Here is a 26628-nt window from a genome sequence, read left to right on the forward strand (position 1 = left end):
AGTTTTTATTCTATTTTTAGTTGGCGTGGTGACTAAAAAACAGCAATTGTACTATTTTGTTTTTTTCGTTTTTTTTTACAGCGTTCACCGTGCGCTATAAATGACATTCACTTTATTCTGCGGGGCGATACGATTACGGCGATACAAGATGTTTATAGTTTTTTTTAATGTCTTATGGCGTTTGCACAATAAAATACGTTTTGTAAACAATCATTCACTTTTTGTGTTACCTTATTCTAAGAGCCAGAACTTTTTTGTTTTTCAATCAATAAAGCCGTGCGAGGACTTATTTTTTGCGTAACGAACTGTAGTTTCGATCAGTACCATTTTTAAGTACATGCGACTTTTTGATCTTTTTATTCCATTTTTTGGGAGGTGAAGTGACCAAAGAATTGTGATTGTGGTTCGGTTTATTATTATTTTATTTTACGGCGTTCACCGTGCGGGATAAATAATGAAATAATTTTGTAGTTCAGGCCGTTACGGACGCGGCGATACCAATTATGTATAGTTTATTTGTTTGTTTATATATTTTTATTAATAATAAAGAACTGATAAGGGAAAAGGGGGGATTTTTACTTTTCACTTTTAAATCTTTATTTTCTTATTTTTACACATCTTTTTTTAACTTTTTTTTTACTTTATTACTTTGTCCCACTAGGGGACATGAGGGCAGGAGGCCCTGATCGCTATTCTAATACACTGCACTACATGCGTAGTGCAGTGTATTAGAACTGTCAGCTACTCACTGACAGCAAGCATAGTGGGTCCTGACGTTGTCAGGACCCACTAGGCTTCCGTCTATGGCATAGCCGGACGCCATTGTTTGGTGTCCGGTTGCCATAGTCACCATCGCCGGCCACTATCGCGTAGCAGGCCGGCGATGGCAGCTTAACCCCTAAAAAGCCGCGATCTGTATACAACGCGGCTTTTAAGGGGTTAATCAGCGGGGACACAGCGATCGGTCCCCGCTGTAGGAGCTGTGACAGCTGCTGAACAAGACAGCAGGGTCACAGCTCCTGTATGTGTCGGGAGGACGGCCGAAACGGCCGTTACTCCCGAGACGTACTATTACGGCATGGAGCGCGAACGATACAGCTGCCATGACGTAATAGTACGTCAAGGAGCGGGAAGGGGTTAAGCATTGTGATTGTTCAATTTTTCTCTTTTCTATGTGACCAAAACACACCTTAACAAAATAGAGTATACAAAAACGCAATACAAAGTAAAGGTATGATCAAAAACTTTATTGTAGCAAATACATTAGATTAAGTACATAATTTTTGCTTCCAATGGCTTTTGGTATGAAGAAAGAAAAAGGAAGGAATGGGGGGGGTTATGCTAAGAATTTTCCTACAATGTCACTATCTCTGAATAAATAGTATTCCTGCAATGCAAAAACAAAAGAAAAAATGTAATTAGTTCAAGTCATGTCGGTTACGATATTCAAAAGACAAAAAGAAAGTTTCAAAACAGACGTATATACCTTATCTTCAAGCACAACTTTAATTCCTCCATATTCAGGAAGAAGAACTTTTTCACCAACATTTACATCAACAGGTCGGATTTCTCCACTCTAAAATAAACAAAAAAACAAAATAAAATTATAAGTCAAGTTTTAACATGCATACAACTAGGTAGGGATGCACGGTGCATCGAAACTTCGATACTGTTTCGATACTGTGCATCCCTAAACGGTTCGATACCGCTATTTCCTGTATTTCGATACTGAGCTGCGCAGCCGCACAGCTCAGTATAGTAATACATGAATGTATGGGAGCGCGGCTGCGGCTGTGTAATACAGCCACAGCCCCGCTCCTGAGTGATAAGTGCGCGGGGTCAGGATGATGCGATGCGGCCGGCGCTGCACTAATGAGCGGCGGCACTGGAGACAGAACATGGTGGCCGCGCTGCAAAACACCCCCATGTTCTGTCCTCCGTGCCTGAACCGCCGCTCATTAGTGCAGCGCCGGCCGCACCTCCTCATGCTGACCGCGCGTGCACTTCCTGTCAGGAGCGGGGCAATGGCTGTATTACACAGCCGCAGCCCCGCTCTATAACGGCGGAGATCAGAGAAACCTCTCATCTCCGTCGTTATTCCCCTGAATGCTGCGATCACAGCGGACTGCAGCATTCAGGAGAAAATGAGCAGGGGGGATCCCCTGGATCGCGTCACAGGGAATTCCTGTGACGCGATCGAGGGCCATACCATATATGGGCAGACAGCTCAGGGTCTATTGACGGACCCCAGGGCTGTCTTACCATATTTCATGTTGTTAGGACATACCCAAGTATGTCCTAACAACTGCCTGTGTGCTATCTGTCCACAGGCTAATGTACTGGCACATATCTGATATATGTCAGTACATTAAAGTTTAAAAATAAAGTAAAAACAAAGTATTGTTAAATTTTAAAAAAAAAATACACATTCACCTTTTTTACAATAAACATTAAAATAAGTCTCAATACATAAAATATACACATTCAGTAATGGCGCGCACAACAATTTTTTTACATCATTTATGGTGTGTACGCTGTAAAAAAATGAAATAAACACGGCTTTCATTCACTTATTAATGTAAAGCGCGAGGTGCGATGAATTTACCCTCCATGTTCCTCACATTAATAGTAATTAACCCCATCATGTACCTCGCACATTAACCCAATATGACTGAGAAACATGATGGGATTAATTACTATTAATGTGAGGCGCGTTCAAAATTCATCACACCTCGCGCCTCACCTCAGAAAACGTAAGAATTTTTTTTTATTACTGTTGGCAAAAGTATCGAAATTGGTATCGAAATCGCAATACTAAACGAAGTATCGGTATCGAAGTCCAAATTCTGGTATCGTGACATCCCTACAACTAGGGATGCACGATGCATCGAAACTTAGATACGGTTTTGACACCGTGCATCCGCAAACTGTTCGAGACCGTTATTTCATGTACTTCGATATTTCGCTGTGCGGCTGCACAGCTCAGTATAGTAACACATGAATGTATGAGAGCGGGGCTGCGGCTGTGTAATACAGCCATTGTCCCACTCCTGACATGTGCGCGCGGTCAGCATGAGGTGATGCGGCCAGTGCGCTCATTAGTGCAGCGGCACGGAGGACAGAACATGGCGGGCACAATACAAAACACCCCCCACGTTCTGTCTTCAGTGCCTGTGCTCATTAGTGCAGCGCGGGCTGCATCACCTCATGCTGACAGTGTGCACTTGTTGTCCGGAGCAGGGCGATAGCTGTATTACACAGCCGCAGCCCCGCTTTATAACGGCGGAGATCCGAGAAACCTCTCATCTCCGCCGATATTCTTCTGAATTCTGTGATCAAAGCTGACTGCAGCATTCAAGAGGAAGTAAGGGGGGATGCCTCTTGGATCACATCACAGGAATCCCCGTGATGCGATTGAGGGACATAACATATGGGCAGACAGCCCAGGGTCCATTGAAGGAGCCCAGGGCTGCCTGACCATATTTCCTGTTAGGGCATACTTAGGCATGTCTTAACAACTGCCTGTGTACTATCAGTACACAAGCTAATGTACTGGCATATAGATATATGCCAGTACATTAAAGTTTAAAAATAAAGTAAAAACAAAGCAATATTAAATAAAAAACAATTTTTTTTACAACAAACATTAAAATAAGTCTCAATACATAAAATACACATATTTGATATTGGCGCAGTTGTAATAACCTTCACAACAATTTTGCATCATTGATGTGTACACTGTAAAAAATGTTAAGAAAAACGTCTTTCACTTATTGGGAGGCACGAGGTGTGATGAATTTAACCTACATGTGCCTCACATTAATAGTAATTAATCCCATCATGTACCTTACACATTAACCCATTATGACTGAGAAACATGATGGGGTTAATTACTATTGTAAGGCACATTCAAAATTCATATTTTTTTTTATTACTATTGGCAAAGCATGTAGTATTGTGATTTTGATACCAAAACGATAAAGTATAAGTATCAAAGTCCAAATTCTGGTATCGTGACATCCCTACATACAACAGTATGGCCAGCACGAGGCCCTGTTCACATCACGTTATTTTCCTTCCGTAGGAGGTATACGTTGGAAGTGCCGACATATCGCACTGCATAGGAATACAGTGGGATACGTTGCCTAAACTTACCGAGCACAGCACTAATTTAAGTTCGGAGCCCGGGAAAGCCCCCGACGTCACTGTTCATATATGGACAGTGATGGAGTCCCCAGCTAGAGCATCGGGAGCGCTCTGTCCGGGGACTCCAGGACTAGGAGTCTCTGACATCATCGTCTATATATGGACAGTAACGCCAGGGGCTTCTCCAGTCCGAAAGTCCTCGGCCAGAAAGCTACAGATGAGCAGTGACCGTGATGTCAGGTGCTTTCCCAGGGCCGAAATCCCCTGGCCGAGCGCTATCTGATGCTCTTCCCAGAGATTCCAGCCCTATGTACTATATACTTATGACCGATGCCATACAGCGACAGACTCTCGTAAAATGAAAGTATTCATATATGGTATAGTTTTTTTTTTTGCGGGATCCCTCAGGGTGAAAGTATACCAGCCCGACGGAAGCCAAAAGGACAATGTTTTGGGCTCAGTCAGACTAATGGAGCCCTATTATCGCTAAATGTAGGTCCAGAACGTGATGTGAACAGGGCCTTTGTATTTAACCACTTACGGACCGCCCATAGATGACGTCCGGGCGGTCTGCAATTAACTCTGCAGGGCCGTTCTAGAATGTCCTGCAGAGTTATACTTTTTTCCGCTCTGTGGCAGCATTGAGTTCAGAGACAGCTGACATCACAGAGCTCTGCCCAGAGACCAATAAGTGTGGTCTCTGGCAATGTGATCATTGTGACAAGCTTTCGCAACGATCACAATACATGCTCCGTCGGCAGCGCTTCCCCATACTCGTGGCACCGCCCCCCCCCCCGCGACACACGCCACCCCTCCTGTAAATTCTCCATCTCCTGGCATGCTGTCAGGGAGGGAGTGTAATAAAACACATGCTTTTTATCCTCCAATAAATAGACTTCTCTATCGCTCGCATCTCTCTATCGCTTGCATATCTATTGGTCTATAGTATAGTTTTAGGCTGGGGTCTACTTTGGAAAAGACAGTCGCACGCCCAGTGATCACTATGTTCCGTAGCGTACATGGCAAGTAATGAAAGAGCTAGCTCACATCTCGAGCTCTATCTACCGCTAAATAGAATAAAACTAAGCTTTGCGTGTCTGTCCATTGAAAATAATTGCGAAAAATAATTTGGGGGGGGTTAATGATAAGTGATAGAATGCATTAAGATCAGTTTTGGAATTTGTCTGTCTGTGCACGCATCACGTAAAAACTACTGACCCAATTCGGATGGAGTTTTTCTATAAAGGGGTGAACTTGAAGTAACATTTACTTTTTATTTCATCGCAATCGGTTCACTCAGTCAGAAGATATGCGAAAATTAATGTTTCCAAAAATTAAATTAATACAACAAATACACCACATGTAAACCATGGCAACCAATCACATTTTTACTTTCATTTTGTATTGTCTTGGAAAAATAGAAACCAGTAAGTTGCTATGGGCAACTGCTCCAAATGTCATCTATATGAATTGTTATATACGGGAGAGGTTGCAATCAATGATTGCTGCAAATTTTTCTAGCTGCCTCCGACAAATTACAGTTGTGATCTGATTGGTTGCGAAGGACAACAACTCCAACTTTCATCTATATTGTTTTTTTATGCATTGGAGGCACATATAACTACCAATCAGGTTTCTTCTTTCATTGTGCAAGCTGCCTCAGAAAAAAAGAACTAATCTGATTGGTTGTTTTGGACAACCGCTCCAACATTTGTCCATATTGATTTTTACACAGTGAAGAGATATAGCAACCAATCAGATCGCTGCTATCATTCACCTGCTGCATCACAAGAATGTAAACTACAATCTGTTTGGTTGCTATGGACAACAGTTCCAACATTTGTCTGTATTGGATATCACACATAGGAGGTAAAGCAACCAATCCGCTCGCTGCTTTCATGCACCTAGCTGCCTCAAAAAACTAATCTGATTGGTTGTCTCAAAGGGCTCGGACAGCGGCCTCTCTGTCTCTAGAGTAAATGCCTTCCAGAAAAAGATCAAATATTTCTCAATATAGCAGAAACGCAAAAAGAATGAGACTAATTAGGTCTCAAGAATATGAAGATCATGAGGCGACACTTACTGCAGCTCAAGAACGTCAGGCCAGAACTCGCGCATCAGAAACTTCTACCCAGCGTGAGTCTCGGTTAAGTACACAGCATGCTCGCATGGCGGCCTCTGTCTCTGGAGAGCAACAAGGAACGCGAAGCGCGACTATCTGCTGACTAAGAGCGCCATGCATCGTCACGCGAGTCTGAAACTTTCACAGACCGAGAATCTCGCTTGAGTTGTCAGAGCTCGCACAGAGGCATCTCGAGAGCTTGAAAGTAGTGAAGAATGTGAAGCGCGATTAACCGCTGATCGCAAACGTCACAACTATGCCAGAGCTCTCGAAAGCAGTGACCAATATCCAAGACGATTGGAATCAGCTAGAGAGAATTATGAACGCACGCGCCAAGATAATGAAAGTTATTTATTGACTGAAAGGGAAAGAGTAGATGAAATACGGCCGGCAGAAACAGCAGAACGTCAATCACGCTTAGAGGCTGATCAAATTCGACACTCTTAAAGGAATAGTGTCACCAAAATTATTTTTTTTATATCAGTTTTATGTTAGGGTTTTATTAAAAACCATTTATATTTGTGTGTTTGTGTGTTACTTTTTTCTATTTTTACACTTTTTCTTCCCTATGGGGGCTGCCATTTTTTTTTTTCAATTTCTGTATGTGTCGATTAACGACACATACAGACATGGAATACGGCAGCTCCAGTCCTATAGGGAATGCGAACGGGGCCCATTCCATCCACTATGGTGTACGCCGTGTGTGTGGGAACGGCGCATGCGCCGCTCCCACACAGTCCAATTTGAAATGCGCGCCGTCCGGCGCCATTTTCCTGTGGACCGGAAGTCGCGGCCGGACAGTAAGATTACTACTTCCGGTCGCGGCTTCCGGACTTGTGAACATGGAGCAGCGGCAGCAGACGGAGCGGACGGACCGGAGGGAGCGGCGGCGACTGGAGCAGGTAAGTGATTTCTATGTATGTTCGTGTTTCAGTGTGTGTTTACTAGTGTATGTAAACCTTCTACACTGTGTGCGCTCAAAAAATGGCGACACAGTGTAGGAGGTTAGACCGTTCAAATCCCTCGTTTCTCCCGGCACTAGCCAGGATAAAGGAGGGGTGGATTCTGAGAGCTCACTAGAGCGAGGGATTTTTTCCCAATTTTGCAGCATAAAGCAATGTGGTTGCTTTACCACATGCAATGCTGCAATTTTGGGAATTGCTCCATCTAGTGACCAGTGCCGGGAAATATTATAAATTGAATCCAATTTATAATATTTCCTGACTCGTGAAAAAAATAAAAAAAAATTAGAACAATGTTTAATCACCTACACACTAATTGTTTAACAAAAAAAACAAAACATGTTTTGCTGGCAACACATTCCCTTTAATAGCATGTCTATTTCATCAGAAGATTCAGAGGAGTCTCAGGCCATTGGTGCGGAAAACAATGTTTTTCCTTGGGTCAATAAGGAAACAGTAGGTTTTATGTATTCCCCTAGGATTGTCCATGCTGAATTCGCTTCCGTAGGTGGTCTAGTCGTAATTTGTGGTGCTCTCAAAATGGAGAGAAAATGGAATCTGTTGCTCAAGTGGTAAAGTTCACATTGAAAAAGTTCAAGAACCTCCAGAACTTCTAAAACAACTTTTAAATGGTGACCATCCACAATCAAAGCACTTCTTAGAGATCGTATTCGTTTATATAACAGCGCATTCCAAATGAAATTTTTTGGGGCAAAACCAATTACAGAGGGACCATTAATGCCAACCTTCAAGGTGCAAGGTCAAGTTTACCATCTCATTGGATCTTTGCTACCAAAAGATGAGCCAAAATTTCTTCAGATGTATTTCGTATCAGATTACAATGAACAGGCCAATATCAGAAATCAGAACTTTCCACAACTAAATAGTAACCTTATATCTCCACTTCAAAACATGCTTCATCAGGTGAATCCGTGCATGCATAGTTTCAAAGCTGCATTAGTCTTTTCTGCAGGGGCAAAGCAAAGATTACAAAATGATCATTAGCGCAGATAGATGTCCTGTTGCTGAACACCGCACCAGGTAAAACGCCCCCATCACAGATGAAGTTGCAGTGGTTTTATTTGATCAGGAGTGCGATAGGCGTGACATGTTGCGCACTCACGATGGCAGATGAAATTAGAGCCTGCCTAAAGAGCTCAAGTCTGTGGCGCAACGTTATACCGATGCATTTAACAATAAATATGCGGGCGCGAACAGGAGACAACCCAAACGCACAAGAGTTTTCAGATTTATTACTAAAAATTGGTGATGGCACGTATCCGCAAGAAGGGAAAGTTATTTTGTCTGATAAATTAGGTTGTACTGTTCCGTCACTGCAAGACCTAATTTCTTCTGTGTATGGTGACCCAACACAACATATCATGAAAACTTTTGGCTATGCGAAAGAGCTATTTTGACCACTCGCAACGACCAGGCAACAGCAATAAACACTGAAATATTGACGTGTGTTCATGGGGAAAGTGCAGAATATATCTCTATCAACAGAGTAATTGAACAAAAAGAGGCTACCAACTATTCGGTGGAATTTTTTAATTCCCTAAGCACACCCGGTCTTCCATCACACAAAATTAATTTAAAAGTTGGCGCCCCAATAATTCTCCTTAGAAATTTAAACCCACCAAAACTATGTAACGGCACCCGACTAAAAATCACAACTCTACAACAAAACGTGATAGAAGATTAGATTTTAACAGAATGCGGCGCAGGTGATCGCGTTATTATACCCAGAGTCCCCCTCATTCCAAATAATTTTCCCTTCAGTTTTAAACATGTACAGTTTCCTGTCAGATTATGTTACGCTATGACCATCAACAAAGCGCAGGGCCATACGCTGCGCGTTGCGGGCATCGGTGTCAGCTGCTTTGGGCATGGCCAGCTCTCTCCTGCGTTAGCAACTCCACCAATCTTTACGCACACATTCCTGGTGGTACTACTGCCAACATTGTTTACAGGGAAGCGGTCATAGTGACCCCCGACTACTGAAAGAAAATATTTTTAATTGAAGTTTTTTTATGGTCTGTTTTTTTTCACTTTGTTTTGAGTATGGTCCAAGGCTAGGAGTATACTTCTAAAAAACGGCATCGGTACATTTTTCAGTGGTCTGCGCGTATGAAGTCCCGGGCACAGCTATTATATATAGATGTACAGTTTTGGGCCCCATGCACACGGCCGTGCCCGTAATCAATGCCACCCGCATTTTCGGGCCGTGCTCCCATACAAAGTATGGGAGCAGGGCCCTCAAAATGCAAAAAAACAGACATGTTCGATAATTTTCGGAACATTTATACAGCACTGACAGCCATCTGTAGCGATATGAAAAGGCGTCTGCGTTCAATGAAAGTGAATGCGTCTGTATTTGCAGACCACAATTGCGGTTCGCAAAAACTGAGTTTTTTTTTTTTACGTTCGTGTGCATGGGGCCTTAGGTCCCATGAGCACTGCCGTAATTTTGATCCGCAATTACGGAACGTAACTGCGGATCAAAGTACGGACCCATTCATTTTTTTTTTTTATAAATTCTTTTATTTTCATTTTTCAAAAACCGAGAAGATAGTGCCGACATAAACAGCACAGACATCGGCTCACAGGCCAGTAAGTACGATAACAATAAGTGCAATGCAAGAGATACAATACACAGCTCTGACCGACATCTGGATCAATCCAGAAGCCCATGCATTTCTATTGCCCACGGACACCTTCCCGTATATATACAGGAAGGTGTCTGGGCCATAGTAATGACCCGCATAAAAAAAAAAAAAAAAGGACAAATCCTATTTTTTTATTTTACGTACCGTGCTCCTGATTTTACGGTCCCCAAACGCGAATCAGTCTAAGGCCGGCCGTGCCTGCAATTTGTGATTATGGGCACGGCTGTGTGCAAGGGGGACTTAGGCTGGGGCTACACGGCGACTTTGGCTGCAACATTGGTCACCTACAAAGATCGCTTTGGAAAATTTGCTCTCCAAAATGCCCACACATTTAGTATTGCTGAAGTTGCCAAATATGTATTTTACCAGTGGCATGCGCCAGTAGAAACATCTAAATTCACATATTCACATTTGTTTAAAATTTAAGGACAAAAAGGGCAGCCAGAGGCCTCAAAGTCAAGCTTGGCAAATGACTCCACATGGCGACCAGGAGGATTTTTAAGGGAAGTTTGGCCATGCAGGAAACTGGAAGGCCCATCCCCAGAGACTTAAGCCACTTGGAGACTCCTTCCTGAAAAGGGATAGACAACATCCAACCGGCTAGAGGGAGTGAACTTATCAGGCGTTACCATTCTTTGGAAACTGTGTTGTCAAGTTCAGAATTGGAATAGAAAGGCCATGTGGGACCGTTGAGGTTGAAGAAAGGAAGGAAACAGATTCGGGCGAAGGCGAGAGCACGGTATCGGTGTCCTGCAAGGTGTCACAGACCGTCTTAATAAGCACCTTAAAGGCAATGTGTTACCAGAAAAACATGTTTTGTTTTTTTTAATTAAACATTTAGTGTGTGGGTGATTAAACATTGTTCAAATTTTTTTTATTTTTTCCACGAGTCAGGAAATATTATAAATTAATTCTAATTTATAGTATTTCCCATTTCTGGTCACTAGATGGAGCTATTCCCAAAATTGCAGCATTGCAAAATTGGGTAAAAAGCCCTCGCTCTAGTGAGCTCTCAGCATCCCCCCCTCCTTTATCCTGGCTAGTGCCGGGATAAACGAGGGGTTTGAACGGTCTAACCTCCTACACTGTGTGTCACCATTTTTTGAGCCAACACACAGTGTAGTAGGTTTACATACAGTAGTAAACACACACAAACACGAACATACATTGAAATCTCTTACCTGCTCCTGCCGCCGCGGCTCCCTCCGGCCCGTCCGCTCCGTCTGCTGCCGCTGGTCCAAGTGCACAAGTCCGGAAGCCGCGACCGGAAGTAGTAATATTACTGTCCGGCCGCGACTTCCGGTCCACAGGAAAATGGCGTCGGACGGCGCCAATTTCAAGTTGGACTGTGTGGGAGCGGCGCATGCGCAGTTCCCACACAGACGCCGTACACACAAGTGAATGGGACGGGAGCCGTTCGTCGTCCCTATGGGACTGTGGCTGCCGTATTCCATGTCTGTATGTGTCGTTAATCGACACACACAGAAATGGAACCAAAAATGGCAGCCCCCATAGGGAAGAAAAAGTGTAAAAATAAGAAAAAGTAAAACAAACACAAATAAATATAAACGTTTTTAATAAAGCACTAACATCTTGAACATATGAAAAAATTTTCTGTGATGACACTGTTCCTTTAAGAGAAGCGGAAAGTTTAGAAAACCCCTTGTTATCCGGGGACCGCAGCTCCAGTGGGGAGGCAAATGAAGCTGGCTAAAGTGAAGTCAGTCGAGTGGACCTGGCCCATTTTTTGGGCCTGCCACATCAGGAAGACAAGAAAGTTGAACCACCATGTCCATCATTAACTGGGTGACGTACAGCAGGTTACCTACATCCCTAGAAAGGGAACTGGCCAAGTCCGGATAAAAACCCACAATACCAGGGACAGGAAATGTTGGGAATAGTGGTATTGTGGGAGTTATAGGTACTCCACCCAGTGGCGCCGCTAGCACCGTGCACCCAAGCCCTGGATTTCTGGCCCAATGCGACTGACACATTCAATTGTATAAGTGTCCTCTCAACGCAAATACAATAGAATTCTATGGCGGAGCAGGGAACAATCTGCTGAGCTCCGTACTCTGGATCCCTGCTCAGGCCAGTGCGATGACGTCACAAGATCACGCCGGCAAACGCAAGGGTCCCATTTCGGCATCAGGACTAAGGAGACAAACTGCAGCTCCGTTCGTTGTGGCAACAGGGCTAGGTGAGAATAAGTTTATTTATTTTTTTCAATTTGTTTACGGGGGCACCATCTACAAAGGTGGGTGGGGGCAGGAGCGCTGCGTGTGGCACCATCTACAAAGATAGGGGAGAATGCTGCGCGTGGCACCATCTACAAAGAGGGGGGAGAATGCTGCGCGTGGCACCATCTACAAAGAGGGGGGAGAATGCTGCGCGTGGCACCATCTACAAAGAGGGGGGAGAATGCTGCGCGTTGCACCATCTACAAAGAAGGGGGAGAATGCTGCGCATGGCACCACCTATAGTGTGTGTGTGTGTGTGTGTCACCAGGGAGGTGCGCGCTTTGTGAATTAGCTGCGGAAAATCAGCATAATACAGTAGCAGCAATGTGGATGAAATAAAACAAATCTCATCCACACGCTGCGTAAATGCGGAGTGGAAAACCGCTCAAAAATTCGGTGAGGTTTTTTAATCTGCAGCATGTCAATTGTATTTGCGCAAGAACAGTTTATTTGTTGTGGGATTTCCTCATGGTGGGACTAGTCGCCATGGTAACTATCCATTTTAATTTTTTTTGGTGTGCAATTTTCCGAAGCGAACATTATGGCTGAAAAAAATGCACCACAATTTAATTTTTTTCCCCAAATTCTTTTATTTTCCGTTTTCCAAAACATAAATAACATAAATAATGCAGACATAAGCAGCACAGACATCAGCTCACAGGCCAGTATATGTAGTTACAGTAAGTGCAAGAGAAAAAAAACAAAAACCTCAACGTACAGCTGAAAACAGTATTGAAAAAGACATCTTATGCATCTTGAACCCTCAGCCATGCATAATGACCTGTATGAAAACAGGATAGAGATAGAAGTGAAAGGGGGGAAGAGGGAAAAAAGGAAGTGGAGAAAACTGACATTACACACTAGGCCTAGGATTTATGCTCAAGAGACCATAATGGTCCTAAACTCCACAGAAGATTGAAATCTAATCCAATGATGCCACGTTTTGAAGAATTTAGCATGGGTCCCTCTCAGATGCCGTGAGGTCCTCCATTCTCATAATCTCCTGAATCTTGCCGAACCACATGCCCACCAACGGAGGGCAAAATTGTCTCAACAGCACAGGGACGCACGCTCTAGCTGCATTCACCAGATGGCGAACCACTGAGCATCGGTACATAGATAATGGAACATCACACAGATGGAGCAGGAAAAGGGCCGGAGAGCGCGGAAGGGGGAAGTCCGTAAATTTGGGGGAGATGCGCCACACCTCAGACCAGAAATCTGTCAACTGCGGGCAGTCCCAAAAGGCGTAGAATTGTGCCCACCTAGTCTCCACATCTCCAACACAACGGTGAGACCGCAGGGATCATCGCATGCAATCTGGAAGGCACACTATACCATCACGACAAGATCCTAAATCCCACCTCCTGAAACCTGATAGCCATGGAGGATTTGTGTGTGTCATAGTGAACAAGTAATCTTTCTGCTCCACAATAAATGTTAGACCCAGGTCCCTCTCCCAGCTAAGCAAATAGGAAGGTGTGGAAAGAGTGGATGGAGAGATCAGGAGAGCATAAAGTCTGGACGAGTGACGCACCGTGCCCGTGCAAAGGAGTTCGAAAGGGGAACTATCCTGTGAGTGTTCCGATGGGTTAGGGACACGAGAAAATGTCTCAACTGAGTGACCTGCCAGGAAGTAAAGGAGTTAGGGTCTGTCAAAGACCTAAACTGTGGGCTAGATATCCAAGTCCCACCCTGTGTAAAATGATGTCCCTTACCCGCCCTCAACCAGTGCTGGAAGGGACCCCTTTCCTGCCCCGGGGGGAATGCAGGATTGCCCAGGATAGGAAACAAGGGGGAGGGAGACCTCTTTCCAGGGAAAGAGCCGGGACGCAACAGCCAAGGTGGGTCCAATCGTCGGGTGTGTCCGCACCGATAGAGGGATGTGTATACCCAACCAAGGCAGCGCCTGCAATGGAACAGCCAGAAAGGTCTGTTCCATTGACACCCAGTTTAACCTCATGTCTAAACCAGTCCAAAATTTGTGTCAAGTGGGAGGCCTGATGGCAGGAAACAAAGTCCGGGAGACGAAACACCACCCTCACACCTAGCACGAAAGAGCATGGAGCGGGCTATACGGGCTGGTTCCCCCACCCATATGAATCCATGGAGTAAGGACAGCAGGGCTTGAAAGAAAGGAGGGGATGTGAACCGGGAGTGCCTGGAAGAGGTACATAATCCGTGGTCTGATATTCATTTTAAATATTGCACACCTACCAAACCAGGTAAAGGTGTCAGTCGTCCAGGAATACAAATCGCTCCTTACACGTTGAAGAAGCGGAGGGCAGTTCACCGCATAAAGGCGAGACAGATCACTGGGAAGCCAGACCCCCAAATATTTAAGCGAATCTCTAGCCCATTTAAAGGAGAAGGACTGATCATCCACCAGAGACTGGCAACGAGATATTGAGAGCCTCCGACTTCTGGTAGTTTATCTTAAAGTTGGACAATTTCAAGTATCTCCTCAGCTCCGCCATCAGATTGGGCAAGGAGATCCTGGGAAATGCACCACAATTGAATGCGTTTTTTTGTCCGTAATTCCTTGCGGCACACATGGCGGATGTGCGGTGTGCTTTTATGCAGCGTATCTGCCCTGTGTGAACATAGCCTAAGAACAACTATTAATTGTGTTTATACAAACTAGTGCATAAAGATGAACCATTTTCTAAGAAATGTGCATTCTGTGTATAAGTAACTCAGCAAAGGCAAGACACCTAGGTGAGTTGTACATTCGGGAACAAATTTATAACGAACGTGATAGATTTTCTTAAAAGAACAGGTCAGCAACTTTATGCTGCCCTCTATGCACAGTAAGGGTCAGTTCATAGAGCATGTTTTGGCAGTGATTTTGACTAAGAAACCACGTTGGGATCTGCGCCAAAAAAAGCTCCAAATCGCGCCCCCCCCCCCCCCATTTATTACAAAAGTATTTTTTTTTTTTTGAACAGGCAATTTCACCGCTAGCGGAAAAAAAAAGCAAAAAAAAAAAAAAAAAAAGCAAAGCAGCATGCCCTTTCTTGGAGCGGTTTCTGCCTCTGCCTTTCCATTGAAATCAATGAGAGACTAGACAAAAACATGCCACTCATTTGAGGAGCTTTTTTGGTGCGGTTCTTTTTTCTTTTTTTAATGACAAAAAAATGAATAAAAGACGTGCAAAAAAAAAACTTGCATTTCAAAACCTGAGGGTGAAGTCACACATGGTAGATTGTTGCAGAAATCTTTTGTTAATAATAATAATAATAATAATCTTTATTTATATAGCGCCAACATATTACGCAGCACTTTACAATTTAGAGGGAACATGAAACAAACAATATCAGACATTACATAGTGACAAAGTTCATTTACAATTCAAACCTGGGTAGTGAGGACCCTGCTCGCAAGAGCTTACAATCTATGAGGACATAAGGGAGACACAAAGTGTAACAGTGTTTGTTCTGTACAATAGTCCGGCCATTTTTATACACATGCGGTGGTAACATAAAGCTGCATGAGCCGGTCACCAGCCACTATCCGTGTATGACGGACATGAAGAGAAGGAGTGTGAGGGAATCTTATTCTGATGACTAATCTAAATGGAGGGCCATGGAAAGGAGTCAGATTAGGGAATGTTATAGGCCTGTCTAAATAGATGTGTTTTCAGGGCACGTTTAAAACTGTGGATATTGGGAATTAATCTGATTGTCTGGGGTAGCACATTCCAGAGGACGGGTGCAGCACGAGAGAAATCTTGGAGACGGGAGTGGGAGGTTCGGATTATGGAGGATTTTAATCTAAGGTCGTTGGCAGAACGTAGAGTCCGAGTAGGGTGGTAGACAGAGATGAGGGAGGAGATGTAAGGAGGTGCAGCACTGTGGAGAGCTTTGTGGGTGAGAGTAATAAGTTTGAATTTTATTCGGAAGGGGATGGGCAACCAGTGCAGTGACTGGCACAGATTAGAGGCGTTGGTGTAGCGGTTGGTCATAAAGATGAGCCTGGCTGCTGCATTGAGGATAGATTGGAGAGGGGAGAGTTTAGTGAGGGGAAGACCGACTAGTAATGAGTTACAGTAGTCAAGACGAGAGTGAATCAGAGCAACAATGAGAGTTTTGGCAGTTTCCTCCGTAAGAAAAGAGCGGATTCTGGAGATGTTTTTGAGGTGAAAATGACAGGAGCGTGAAAGTGATTGTATGTGAGGAGTAAAGGAAAGATCTGAGTCAAAAATAACCCCGAGACAGCGGGCGTGCTGCTTAGGAGTTATGATAGTGCCACACACAGAGATGGAGACATCAGGTTTAGGGAGGTTAGTAGATGGTGGGAACACAAGGAGCTCAGTTTTAGAAAGATTCAGTTTCAGATAGAGAGAGGACATGATGTTAGAGACCGCGGACAGACAATAACTGGTGTTCTGTATTAGAGCAGGGGTGATGTCACGGGAAGAGGTATATAATTGGGTGTCATCAGCGTAGAGATGGTACTGGAAGCCAAATCTGCTGATGGTTTGTCCAATAGGAGCTGTGTAGAGAGAAAAGAGGAGCGGACCTAGGACTGATCCCTGAGGAACCCCGATATCAAGGGGAAGAGGAGAAGAGGTGGAACCAGCAAATGACACACTGAACGAGCGGTCAGAGAGATAGGAGGAAAACCAAGAGAGAGCCGCGTCCTTGAGGCCAATAGAGTGGAGCATGTTAAGTAGGAGTTTGTGGTCTACAGTGTCAAAGGCTGCAGAGAGATCCAAAAGAATCAGGAGAGAGGATTTACCGTCCGATTTAGCCGCCAAGAGATCATTTGAGACTTTAGTAAGGGCAGTTTCTGTGGAGTGTAGAGTGCGGAAACCAGATTGTAAGGGGTCAAGAATGGAGTTAGCAGAGAGATAGCGGATAAGGCGAGAGTAGACCAAGCGTTCCAGGAGTTTAGAGATGAAGGGCAGATTAGAGACTGGTCGGTAGTTGGCAGCGCTGGATGGGTCAAGTGTTGGTTTTTTTCAATAATGGGTTTATAATGGCATGTTTAAAAGCGGAGGGAAAGATACCAGAGGAAAGAGAGAGGTTAAATATTTTAGTGAGGTGACTAGTGACAGCTGGGGAGAGGGACTGGAGGAGGTGTGAGGGGACAGGATCACTAGGGCAGGTAGTAGGACGAGAAGAAGAGAGGAGCCTCGAGACTTCTTCTTCAGTTATTGGGTCAAATGCTGAGAGTGAAGAAGAGGGAGTGCGGGGGGGAAGGGGATCGATGTTACTAGGGGACTGGGAGAGAATATCATGCCGGATGTTGTCAATTTTAACTTTAAAATAATTGGCCAGGTCTTCAGCACTGAGATCTGTGATTGGCGTCTGCACTTTAGGACTAAGGAGGGAGTGAAAAGTATCAAAGAGGCGTTTTGGATTATTAGATAGTGTGGAGATGAGACGTGAAGTAGAGAGGACATGAGAAAGCAGTCAATCAGCGGCGGCTAGGCAGGGAGCAGCGCGGCAGCTCATGAATATGCTGGACCTCACAGTGCTTGCATCGTGAAAAAAAACAAACCATCCCATATTCTCAAAAGACAAAAAAAATACATATAAAAAACACGCAACCTAACACACAAGTGACAGATTGCTTATATCAGTGTCTGCCTCAGGGCTCATTCACACGAGTGTGAATCTCATCCATGTGCAGTGCGTTGAAACAGCACACGGCCCCATTGATTTCAGTGGGGCTCCTAACACAAGCGTGAGTTCAGGCAGCGGGAGTCAGTTGCGTGAAACTCACTGCATGTCCTATATTGGTGCGTTTTCACGCACCTAGCTGCCCATTGAAGCCTATGGGTGCGTGAAAACCACGGATAGCACACGGATGCACATCTGTGTGCTGTCCGTGTTCAACGCATAATTTCCGTTGAAAAAAAAAAGATAAAAAGAGAAGTGCTTAAGTGCTTGCGAGTGCGTGAAAAACATGCCACTCGCAAAGCACACTGATGCATAACACAACGCACACATTTACACGCGTTAATTGGTCACGCTCATGTGAACATAGCCTCAGCGAGGGTAGCATAATGTTGCAGATAATGTTTTCCCTTTAAAAATCTAAGTGTACTACTAAAACAACTTGCCCTCTCCAAGTCAGGTAAGTGGCATATCTGCTTCCATGGGAATAAGCTGTCAGATTGGTTGCTAGGAACTTGCTGTTGTAACTTTTTAGGCAGTTTACACAAAGTGTTGTTGATTCTCTACAATATAAAACAAACAAATTGATCTTTCTAGAGGCAACATCAATTAAGATGAAAAATACAATTTACCTTTCCTTTAGACCCGCCACCAACTGCTACCACCACTGCCTGCAACACTTTGTTTTGAGATTTTTCAGGAAGCACAATTCCTCCTTTGGTTACGGTCTCTTGAGCAATCCGTTCAACAAGAACACGGTCAAGTAATGGAAGAAAGTTCTTGAAAGCTCTTCCTGCCTGTACATAAGTAAAACAATTAAATATAAACATTTATACATCACATACAAAGCTTTTATATCTTAAAGGGAACCTGTCACCAGCATTTCACCTATTGAACTTTACTCATCCCTCACTGGCCGCTCTTATCAAAAGTTCATTGCCGTTATCCCCTCTCCTAAACTCCTTCTCTGACTGTAAATAACGGCCTGCAAACATTTTGCGTCTTTTATGGTAATAATCCGGTGTGCCTTTGTGCGCACACACCAGAAGAGGACATTAATGCACAAGCGCGGGATTTTGTGTGCTGGGGAAGGCGAGGAGCTGTCAATCAAAAGTAAGGAGGCGGGGTAAACTCGGAAAGACTTGAGGAATGAAGATCTGACTCTTTTCAAATGAAGATCTGACTCTTTTCTGCTCATTAGTATACGGTTAGAGAACACTAAAAAACTGAATACTAAAGCTACAGAGCCGACTAAGAAGACAATTATAGGTTATATAGGAATGATTTTTCACCCACTACCACCAGGTAGTGCTGGTTTAATAGGTGAAATGCTGGTGACAGGTTCCCTTTAAGGGTCAGTTCACAAACTACATTGGAATCAGCACCAAAAAGCAGCCCTAACCACCCCCCATTGATTTTAATAGGAGGCAGTCTTTTTCCCCACTCGCAGGAAAAAAAAAAAAGCGCCATGTTCTTTTTCTCCAGCAGTTTCCACCTCTGACCGAGGCAGAAAAAAAAAAAAATAAAAAAAAAACGGGGCCGCGGTTTGAGCGGTTTTTGCCCGCGGTCCATCCATTAGATTTAACGGTTGCAAGCAAAAAAAAAAAGACACTGAAAGTAAAAAGCGCTGGCAATTCAAAATCTGCATCAAAATTCCTTAAGGGTATGTGCATAGTGTGATTTCAGGCGTATTTCGGGACATTTACGCCTTTAAAAAAACTGAAGCAGAACGCCTACAAACATCTGCCCATTGATTTCAATGGGAAATACGGCGTTCTTTTCCGACGGGGCGTTTTTTTTTTTACAACTCATTTTCAAAAAACCGCACGTAAAAAGTTGCCTGTGAAAAAGAAGTGCATGTCACCTCTTGAGCCGTTTTTCATTGACACTAGAAAAACCTCTCCAAAAACGGCCGTAAAAACTTTTCAAAATCATGAGCAGTTTTCCCTTGAAAACAGCTCCGTATTTTCAGACATTTTTGAGTTGCGTGTGCACATGCCATAAGGAATTCTAAAGCAGATTTTTTTCTGTCTGCAAAAAACTCTGAACTAGGCCTAACACATTTGGATATTCTCTAGACAGGGAATATGGGCATATTATACAGTTCACAGGCTAGTTCAGTCCTGGAACCCCTCATTGCAAACCATGATGATAGTGCATGTGGTAGGCAGACCGTGCCTACCACATGCACGATCATGGTCGGCAATGAGGAATTACAGGACTGAACCAGCCTGGAGAGCTTCCCTGTGAATTGACAGGGTTAGTGTCTCCTTCTCTGTACTACATACGGTAACCTGGGTTGCGAGCACCTCAACCCACATGATACATTGGTTTTATTTGCTGTTGTACATTGCTGATAATCTTGAACCAGTAAGACTTCTTAAATCCAGCTCTGTTGCATTATTTCTTAGGGGACGTTCACATATGTCCGACATCCGCTTCAGTTTACCTCCGGCGTGTTGAAGAAAAGCCGGATGTAAACTGATGCTAGAACGGATCCTATAGCTTTCTATGGAATCTGTTCTGGAACAGAGGACATCAGTTGCGGCGCTGGACCTAGAAACGTTGCCTGCAGCATTTTTGGTTCTGGCTCCCAAGAAGGTCCGGCGCCGTATCCCATCTATTTTTTATTTTTTTTGTAAATCGCTTTTTTTTTTTAAAGATCTGAGTAAATGAAATAGGTCTACACAGTAGTCGTATAACAAAAAATAGAATTGACATTAAAGAGGCTCTGTCACCAGATTATAAGTGGACTATCTTGTACATAATGTGATCGGCGCTGTAATGTCGATTACAGCAGTGTTTTTTATTTAGAAAAATCGATCTTTTTGACGGAGTGTTTAACTTTTTGGCCAAGTGAGCGTTGTACAAAGGAGTGTCTGACACTGACCAATCAGCGTCATACACTTCTGCACATTAGTTTAGACAGCACATAGATATATTGCTATGTGCAGCCACATACACAAACACTAACATTACTGCCTTGTCCCGACAATGAATATACATTACCTCCAGCCGGGACGTGATGTGTTTTCAGAATCCTGACACTTTGCTAATACAATCCCGACACTACAGCACAGCAGGCTGCGCTAGCTCCCATCACCTGCTTGTTTCAGAAGTGCCCGGGCTCTGCGACTCAGCAGTCGCCTTTCCGCCCGAGCGCTTCGTCACTCAGTGGCATCGCTGCCGCTGTAGCAGCCAGAGCGGCTGCTAGCAGCGACACCGGGCTTGAGGGCACCCGACGGTACCCCCATGGACAGCGGCGCCGCTAGCAGCTACAGCAGCAGCAATGCCACTATAGCAGGTAGGTATCTCCCTGCTCTGCTATCTACTACCGCGATTGTAGCACCCTGAAGGAGTGGAATCCCCATGTGGCCGGGGATTCCGCTCCTGGACGGAGCGCTTGATGTCTCATATGAGACAGTGGAAGCCCCGATTACAGCATCGGCAACACTGTGTACAGGGACTCCGCTTCAGCAGTTGCCCCTGATGTCACTGTCCATATATGGACAGAGACATGAAGGGGAGCGCTCCAGGAATGGAATCCCCGGCCAAAGGGGGATTTCGCTCCTTCAGGAAGCTACAGTGGCGCTATCTATAGGAAGGGGCCGCTACCTACAGAGGGAACTGTGGCACTATCTACAGGGTGTGTGGCACTATATACAGAGGGCACGATTTCATTAACTATACATGAAACTCATCTGTTTTTAAAAATTTGTCAAAAACGGAAAACACAGAACGGGTACAAAACGGATGCAAAACTGCCATCAAAAACTGACCTAGATGGCCGTTTTTAACACCCGACACCCATAACCTGCGTGATGTGGGGTGGGTAGGAGATGCAGGGTGGTATTGGGTAGCTGTAAAGGCGCCAGAAATCTACTCCTTGAAGTTATGGCTAGTGTTTGGAGTCTTTTCAGGCTCCCATTGCTGTTCTGAAGAACGGATCTGAGGTCAGTGGACACCAGCTGCCTTCTAGGCTCCCTCTCTTGGCGCTGCGCTGAATATGACACACGTGACATTACAATGTGTGTGTCAGTTTTGTGTAGCGCCAAGGCCGGAGCAGAAAAGGAGAGCCCTGACATGGTACACAACTAGTGTCTAATCTATCATGTATCCAATCAGACTATCCACCCCACTTATAAAATTGGCACATTTTCAGACCCCTAGACTGCCTTTTTGGTGGAGCATTGTGGTAAAAACTGACAACTGATGGTTTTGTAGTAAAAATCGTGAAAAAGCCTGATCGCAACTGATAAATTTTTGCATCAGTTTCATGACAAAAAAAACCTGATGCGATACGACATATTTGAACGCACCCTTAGGGCCTGTTCACATCAGCGTTGGCTTTCCGTTCCAGGGTTCCATTGGGTAAACCCCGCAATGGAAAGTCAAACTGAAACCACAGCTTCCGTCACCATTGATATCAATGGTGACGGAAACATTGCTAATGGTCTCCGTTCGTCACCATTCCGGCAGGTTTCCATTTTTCCGACTGAATCAATAGCGCAGTCGGACTACTAGTTTTGTTCCCTGATGAACCTGCCAATTTTCAGGGGAAACGGGATGGAACACAGTTTATTAGGTCTATCTTTTTAAGTCAATCAGAGCCACCTCTCTAGACATACAGATTTATTTTTCATCATGCACAGCCTACGTTTGTATGAGTATATCTTTTCTGGTAGAATTTTTTTTTTTTCATTTGCGCTTAGCCATGGTTTTCAGGAAATACAATAAGACCACTGGTAGTTGGCGGGCACAAACTTAATATCTAACAACTAAATGCCCTAAGGCAAAAATAGCCCTATTTCCCAACTTCCATATAGAAATAATGGATAAAATACTTTAATTAGGCTATTATAAGTAAGCTAACGAACCACATATATTGAATTAAATTTGTCAGTGTGAGCTGCTAGAAGATGAAATGTGGCACAATAGATAAATAGTGCATGCGCTTAGAACACCTATTATGATTATTGTCCAGACTGAGGTCAGCGGCTGCAGAACGCGGAGACTAAGGCCCCATGAACACTAATGCCTTTAAAATATAGAACATGTCCTATTTCAAGCCGTAATTACGGCACAGGCAGGCCCATAGAAGTCTATGGGGCTTCCGTAATTACGGGTGACTACGTGTGTGTGCACCCGTAATTACGGGAACGTTGCCAGACGACGTCAGGGGATAGTGACTATCCAGGGTGCTGAAACAGTTAAACGATCGGCAGTAACTCTTTCAGCACCCTGGACAGTGACTAACGATCACAATATAGATCAACCTGTAAAAAAACAAACAAAAAACAAACACTTTCATACTTACCCAGAACTCCCTGCTGCTTCTTCCTCCAGTCCGGCCTCCTGGGATGACGTTTCAGCCCATGTGACCGCTGCAGCCAATCACACTTTTATCGAAAAGTGATTTTATTGCGCAAATGCCACAAAACACAAAAAACTATATACATCTGGTATCGCCGTAATCGGATCGACCCGCAGAATAAAGTAAAATGTCATTTATAGCGCACGGTGAAAAGTGTAAAAAAAAAAAAAAAAAAGACAAAAAAAGTCAGAATTTGTTTTTTTGTCAGTATGCTTGCCAAAAAATCTAATAAAAAGTGATGAAAAAAAAAATCAAAAAAAAAAAATCACATGTACCCTAAAATGGTACCAATGAAAAACTACAGATTGTCCCGCAACACATAAGTCCTCGCACGGCTCCGGTGAAGAAAAAATAAAAAAAGTTCTGGCTCAGAATATAGCGAGAAATTGTGCAGTGTCCAAAAGCTGGTAAGATCGGGCGCCATTTATCACTGCGACATTGGCCACATATCTGCGGATTATTATTTACCGAATTATTATACCCTCTTATTTTGTCCTGATGTACTCTGCCCAATTTACACATACCCCCACATCATAAACTGAAATACCAGCAAAACCTCAAACAGAACAGTTACCAAGCAAACTCTGCGCTCCAAAAGCCAAATAGCGCTCTCTCCCTTCTGAGCCCAAACACCAGCTTACGTCCACATACATGATATTTTATATCCGGGAGAACCCGCTCAACATTGTATGAGGTACTTGTCTTCAGTGGCACAAACTGGGCACAACATATTGTGCATTAAAATGGCATATCAGTGGAAAAAGTTAATTTTCACTTTGCACCATACGCTGCACATTAACGCCTTCGCACACCACGACTTAATAGCATGTCGTGGTGCAGGGGGGTTATATATGGAGCGGGCTCAGGCGCTGCGCCATAATCTGCAGGTGTCCGCTGTGTATTACAGCTGACACCCGGGACTAATGGACAGGAACAGCGATCGCGCTGTTACAGGAGCCTGTAAAAATGATATTATACTGCAATACATTAGTACTGCAGTATATTGTACCAGCGACCTAATGATCGCTCGTTCCAGTCCCCTAAAGGGACTTTTGGGAGGTTTCCACTGTTTTGGTACCTCAGGGGCTTTGCAAATGCGACATGACACCCGAAAACCATTCCAGCTAAATTTGATTACTACTTCCGGTCGCGGCTTCCGGAATTGTGTTCTGAAGCAAGCGCTTGGAGCGGAGGGAGCAGACGGAGTGGACGGACCGGAGGGAGCGGCAGGAGCAGGTAAGTTATTTCTGTGTATATACGTGTTTTAGTGTGTGATTACTACTGTATGTAAACCTACTACACTGTGTGTGCGCTCAAAAAATGGCAACACACAGTGTAGGAGGTTTGACCGTTCAATCCCCTCCTTTCTCCTGGCACTAGCCAGGATAAAGGAGTGGGGATTCTGTGAGCTCACTAGAGCGAGTGTGTATTCTCAAATTTTGCAGCATGAAGCAATGTGGTTGCTTTACCACATGCCAATGCTGCAATTTTGGTAATTGCTCCATCTAGTGACCAGCACTGGGAAATGTTATAAATTAGAATCTAATTTATAATATTTCCTGACTCGTGAAAAAATAAAAAAATTAGAACAATGTTTAATCACTTATACACTAACTGTTTAACGAAAAACGACACATTACCTTTAATTCCTGTGAAACGCCTAAAGGGTTAAGAAACTTTCTGAATGCGGTTTTGAATACTTTGAGGGGTGCAGTTTTTAATATGGGGTCTATCTAGTATATAAGGCCCTCAAAGCCGCTTTAGAACTGAACTGGTCCCTGTAAAAAAAAAAAAATCGCCTTTTGAAATTTTCTTGAAAATGTGAGAAATTGCTGGTTAAGTACTAAGCCTTGTAACGTCCTAGAAAAATAAAATGTTCAAAAAAACTATGCAAATATAAAGTAGACATATGGAATATGTGAAATAGTAACTATTTTGTGTGGTATTACTATCTGTTTTACAAGCAGATAAATTAAAAAATAGAGAAATCATAATTTTTGCACATTTTCTCTAAATTTTGGCGTTTTTCACAAATAAGCAATGAATTTATTGACCAAATTTTTCCACTAATATAAAGTACAATATGTCACGAGAAAACAATCTCAGAATCGCTTGGATAGGCAAATGCATTCCGGAGTTACCACATAAAGTAACACGTCAGATTTGAAAAAATGGGGCTGGTCCTGGAGGCCAAAATGAGCTCGGTCTAGAAAGGGTTAAGAGGCGGCGATAGTGGAAACAGCTCAAAAGCCAGAAAATTTACATAGCAATTTTGTTAGAGACTCTGTCACCACATTATAAGTGCCCTATCTCCTACATAAGGAGATCGGCGCTGTAATGTAGGTGACAGTAATGCTTTTTATTTAAAAAACCGATCTTTTTTCACAACGTTAGGAGCGATTTTAGTTTATGCTAATGAGCTTTCTTAATGCCCAAGTGGGCGTACTTTTACTTTCGACCAAGTGGGCGATGTACAGAGGAGTGTATGACGCTGACCAATCGGCATCATGCACTCCTCTCCATTCATTTACACTGCACTAGCAATATAGTTATATCACTATGTGCAGCTACATACACAAACCCTAACATTACTACAGTGTCCTGATAATGAATACACATGACCATCCAGCCTGGACGTCATGTGTATTCAGAATCCTGACACTTCTGAATCTTTTTTGTGAGATTCCGGCAAGTGAAACGAAATCTCGCGAGATTATGGTGGTAAACGAGATTTCGTTTCACTTGCCGGAATCTCACAAAAAAGACTCAGAAGTTTCAGGATTCTGAGTACACATGACGTCCAGGCTGGATGGTCATGTGTATTCATTATCAGGACACTGTAGTAATGTTAGGGTTTGTGTATGTAGCTGCACATAGTGATATAACTATATCGCTAGTGTAGAGTAAATGAATGGAGGAGTGCATGATGCCGATTGGTCAGCGTCATACACTCCTATGTACAACGCCCACATGGTCGAAAGTAAAAATACGCCCACTTGGGCATTAACCCCTTCCCGCTATTGGGCGTAACTGTACGTCCGAAAACCAAGTGACTTCCTGCAGACGGGCGTACAGTTACACCCTGCAGATAAAGAGAGCACAGGAGCTGTGCGCGCTTTATCTTCAGCAGCTGTCATACACAGCTGACATGCCGCTGCAATGGCTGTTACCGCCGATCGCAGCCATTTAACCCCTTCAATGACGTCCGCCGCATTGAAGTGGTTGACGGAGGGAGCTCCCTCTGTAACCCCTGGGCCCCCCGCGGTGGATCGCGGGTGGCGATTGTTGCTATGGCAACCAGGAAGCCGTTACTAGGCTTCCTGGTTGCCAAGGTCACTGCCCGAGGCAGGACCTAATACGCTAACTGTCAAATGAAGAATGACAGTTACGATACACTGCACTACATAAGTAGTGCAGTGCATCATAGCGGGGATCAGAAGACCAGATCTTCATATCCCCAGGTCAGTGTAAAAGAAAAAAAAAAAATTTGA

At 43.9% G+C, this 26628-nt stretch overlaps 1 protein-coding gene across 1 annotated transcript in view; it reads right to left on the reverse strand.

The window, feature by feature from the left end:
* Window positions 1–1226: 1226 nt before the first annotated feature.
* HSPE1 (heat shock protein family E (Hsp10) member 1) overlaps window positions 1227–26628 on the reverse strand; it is a 42532-nt gene continuing 17130 nt past the window's right edge. The window contains exons 2-4 of the mRNA XM_075829997.1: window positions 18396–18560; window positions 1487–1576; window positions 1227–1387 (exon numbers count right to left, since the gene is read on the reverse strand). Of these exons, the coding sequence (XP_075686112.1) occupies window positions 1337–1387; window positions 1487–1576; window positions 18396–18560 (306 nt within the window). The 3' untranslated portion in view covers window positions 1227–1336. The remainder of the gene's footprint in view (window positions 1388–1486; window positions 1577–18395; window positions 18561–26628) is intronic.

This window comes from Rhinoderma darwinii, chromosome 6 (genome assembly GCF_050947455.1).
Source record: "Rhinoderma darwinii isolate aRhiDar2 chromosome 6, aRhiDar2.hap1, whole genome shotgun sequence".
NCBI lineage: Eukaryota > Metazoa > Chordata > Amphibia > Anura > Rhinodermatidae > Rhinoderma > Rhinoderma darwinii.